General features: G+C 49.2%; 2 protein-coding genes across 2 annotated transcripts in view; one reads left to right on the forward strand and one right to left on the reverse strand.

Annotated features, from left to right (window-relative positions):
• Positions 1-1,262: 1,262 nt before the first annotated feature.
• Positions 1,263-2,901, forward strand: DSM5745_09254 (uncharacterized protein; the record flags this gene model as incomplete). The annotated part of the gene is made up of 2 exons (XM_026751270.1): positions 1,263-1,472; positions 1,531-2,901. 2 exons carry the CDS (start codon positions 1,263-1,265, stop codon positions 2,899-2,901), a joined length of 1,581 nt encoding a protein of 526 aa, XP_026600356.1.
• A 115-nt stretch (positions 2,902-3,016) lies between these two features.
• DSM5745_09255 (alpha-L-arabinofuranosidase A) overlaps positions 3,017-4,050 on the reverse strand; it is a gene marked incomplete at both ends in the record, with an annotated part of 2,547 nt that continues 1,513 nt past the window's right edge. The window contains one exon of the mRNA XM_026751271.1: positions 3,017-4,033. Within this exon, the coding sequence (XP_026600357.1) occupies positions 3,017-4,033 (1,017 nt within the window). The remainder of the gene's footprint in view (positions 4,034-4,050) is intronic.

The raw sequence follows: 4,050 nt of genomic DNA on the forward strand, positions 1-4,050 counted from the left end.
ATATAAAATATTTAAAATATTTAAGCTTTGTTTTTTTTATGCCCTTTATAAAATTAAAAAAGTATATTATATAATAGGATTACCCTAATTTTTATTAATTAAAATTAATTTTAAGTATTAGCACTTTAATAATACTTATAATATATTATTAAATATTATTTATTATATTAATTAGCCCTTAATATTTTTTTAAAGTTACTATATATAAAAACTAAATACTTAAAATTTTTTACTTAAGATGCTATTTATAGCCTATATTAAAAGTATTTAGCTTTATTTAAGTTTATACCTATAAATAATAAAAGGCTTTAGCTTAAAGTTTTAATAATATTACTTTATTTTATTTAGGTATTACCTTTTTTTTACTTAATAATATATAATACCTTAAAGGGAAAAAAATAAAATTAAACTTTTAGCCTTATAATTTTATTTAAAAATAGCACTTATGGCTTATAACTACCTAGTATAAATATTTAAGTATAATATATATTTTTTATAGGTAAAATAAATTAATTAACCTAGGTTAATAGGTATATAACTAAGTATTTATTAAATATTTTTATTTTATTAAACCTTAAGGCCCGTGGGTAGTTTAACCACCTTTTAATAAATATTTATAATATTTTATTATTCCCTAGTACGTGTATTTATATAGTAAATATTTTTTTAAATTTATAGTTTTTTATTATTTTATTTATTTTAAGTTTTACTTGCGGCCGATAATTAAAAAGATAAGGGCTGCTAATGGCGCCTACGGCGCCGCGGCCGGAACCGCTTGTTCAGTATAGTACTAACAGCTTCCAGGGACACTTATTGTCGATCAACCAAATTGGACGTGATGTCGCCCGCGCGTCAGGAACCCTGGTGGAATGCGCGACGGGGACCTTGGGGGTAGTCCGTCATTCAAGATGCCCGCGCTCCGCATCATGGTCTCTTCATATTCCAGTTATAGGATGACTCTGAGCTCCGGAGGAATACTTCTGTTTGCTCGCTTGATTAGTCAATTCGAGTGTTTGCCTCGAGTCCGCAGGCTGAGCCATTGACCAACGACCCAATCCCCCTGCATACTCCGCACGGCGACACGAGAGACGGGAAGCCGACGAGCTCAATTATAAGAAGCTCTTTCGATAGTCAGTTCGAGAGGTCAGTCCAGGAAGCGGTCGTATCTGAGCTACACGGTACGTCAGCACCGAATATGCCACCGGAACCAAGAATAACAAGTCGAGTCCTCAGATCAAGAACAATCAAGCCAAACCGTCAGTATGAGCAAGGGAGCAACGATGCACACTCTCACAACCCTCCCCGAGGAACTCCTCGCCCTCGTCCTCCAGAACTGTACATCCTTCGCCCAGCTCCATTCCGCGATCCTAACATCGAGAACGCTCTACACCGTCTGGAGGAACAACCAGCGCACCATCCTGTGGCAGGTCGGCCAGTCATCGGTTCCCGGGTTCAGCGAGGCTCTTATTGCCGTACTTTTGCTCTATTCGAACCCTGTGAAGTGCACAGTGGCTGACCCTTACCATACAGGTCCGAGCAACAGACATCGCCAAATCCTCTGTCCTCCGCGGCGAGCTCCCACCGCACCCATTCCCCATCAACGATCTCTCCGGCGAGGACTCAAAACCAACACTAGCTGAAGTACAACAAGTCCAATCCTTCGCTTGCTTAGCCGCCTACCTCGAGTCCCGCACGCGCTGCGGGCATGACAAAAAGAAGAACTTCCTCCCGCACAGATGGTACTTTGATAGTCTTTCCTGGTCAAAAGAGACATGGTCTACCTGGCGAGAGTCGTATCATCGAGCCCTATACCGGTACCTCACTGCCGGCGCTGTCCTATGTCGAGCATACTACGAACCGCTGCTGAGCGAGAAGAAACCAACGGGGTTCCTGTACTCGCTCCTCTCAATGCTAGAGGGAAAGGTACCCCGGAGCGCAAACAGCGAGTACTACCCCGTCTGGTTCACAGAGGAAGAAAAGGGGTATCTCCGCTCCGTACCGCTGTACAGCAGCCAGGGCTACGACGGTGGCTGGGAAGAAGCATTCCGCCCACTCGAGGAGTTATTCGTGCAAGAGAGCAGGAAGAACGCCTTCCCAAGACCCTCAAAAGAGCATCCCTCACCATCGGAATCCAAGTCCCAGAGACGTCTACACGCCACATTCGGCACACACTCACAGAATCCCCTTTCCTTGGACGCTGATCACCACGAAACCCTCTTCACGCACCTCCTCCACTTCCTCTCTCTAATCGACAACGACATCCGCTACCTCATCTCCCTACCGGGCGATACACCGGCCGAGGACAGCGCGGATCCTATTATCCATTCTCTGGACGGCGTATTCCTCTTCGGCTCGTTTACGCTTATGGACATTACCATCCGGCAGAAAGGAGCAGACAAATCCGGATCCGGATCCGCAACAGACTATACTTCATGCGTTGCATTCGCGTCTCCCACACTCCCCAAACTGACCAGCGAGTCTATCCTCTCCACACCCAATCAAATCCCCACTCCAATTTCCAATCCAAATACGAGTATGTACCTCGGCTACCCCAACATGCACAACACCCTCAAGAAAATCTGGGACGTCTCGGGCCTCCCAAACTGCTATGCCTGGAACCCCGTGCACAAGACGCCGCCACCGGTTTCCTTGTTCGTCGAGTACATGCTGCGAAAGTACTACGGGCTGCGGTTCAGTTGGCGGATGTTTGATGCGACGACTGAGGTGCGCTGTGCGTGGTGTGCGTTTCATCAGTTTGGGGGGGTTTTTACGGGTTTCGCACCGGGAGAGAGGGAGGGTGACGGAGTGTATGTGGGAGATGATCTGTTTATGCCTGATAGCAAAGATGGAAAGGGGGAGTGGCCGGTGGCGGTGTTTGATGAGTACGCGTGGTATTATTGATCTCTTTCTCTGTTCAGATTCCAGTTTAGCGCACAGCAATAGATGACACAATCATACACAGATATTTCGAAGCCCCCCAACTATCCCCATATAGTTAATGCTCTTTAGTTACCACTCACAGCTCCCCCTTAAAAACCACCACCAAAACCGCCACCCCAAACGGCGGCATCCGCACCGTATACCCCGCCCTCCCATGCTCGATCTCCCTCAAAACCGGCACGATCTTCGCATCCCCGGGTCGATTACTCGCGTCCTTGGGCCCCGAGATCATCTCGAGCACGCCGCGCCCAACCCCCGGCACCAGCACGTTCACCGTCTGGTTCGCGTGCCCGTAGTTCGCCAGCTTGATCTGGTACGCTGTGGCGTTGGACGTCGCGACCCAGTACACGGGCCCGAAGTCCGCGGTTGACCGCACGCGGTGCACGTACGTGCCCTGGTTTGTGCTGAACATCCGGTTGACGTAGTAGCTTGTGCTCAGCGTGAGGCTGTTGGGGCGCGAGTCGAAGCCGAGCAGGGTTGGCTGGACTTTGTCAATATCCGCTGTACCCTTCGACACAAGCAAGGGAAGGGAACGAGGGTCGGGTAGGGTAGGGTAAGGTTGGAAAAGAAGGAGAGGAGAACACACCGACCACTGCGTGTACCCGAAATGCTGCAGCAGCGGCGCATACGCCGCCATCATGACCACATCGCTGTTCCGCTCGAGCCCAATCATATGCACGGCCTCGGCACAAGATCCCTGGACGAAACTCCAGTACACCCCGTCCGGGTTACTATCGTTGCGGCACCCGTACTCGCCCACCAGCACCTTGTCGTTGCGGTCGTGGTTGTCCCAGTAGTTGAACATGGCGGCCAGATCGTCGGCGTTGCGGTAGTAGTGGTAGTCGTGCCACAGGCCCGGCAGCGGGTTCTCGGGGAGACACAGCTCCTCCATGTTATTCGCGATCATTGTCAGATTTGGGTAGACGGCGTGGATTGCGTCGTAGATGCGCACCAGGCGGTCCGGGTACGTGTCGCACCCGCCGCTGTAGTCGTCTTCGTTGCCGATTTCGATGTATTGGATTGGCCAGGGGGGCGTTCGGCCGTTGCGCGCGCGCAGGGAGCCGTAGGGGGTTGTGGCTGGGCCGAGGAGGTACTGGGTGAGTTAGCAGT

Source organism: Aspergillus mulundensis (assembly GCF_003369625.1).
Source record: "Aspergillus mulundensis strain DSM 5745 chromosome Unknown scaffold_11, whole genome shotgun sequence".
Classification (NCBI taxonomy): Eukaryota; Fungi; Ascomycota; class Eurotiomycetes; order Eurotiales; family Aspergillaceae; genus Aspergillus; species Aspergillus mulundensis.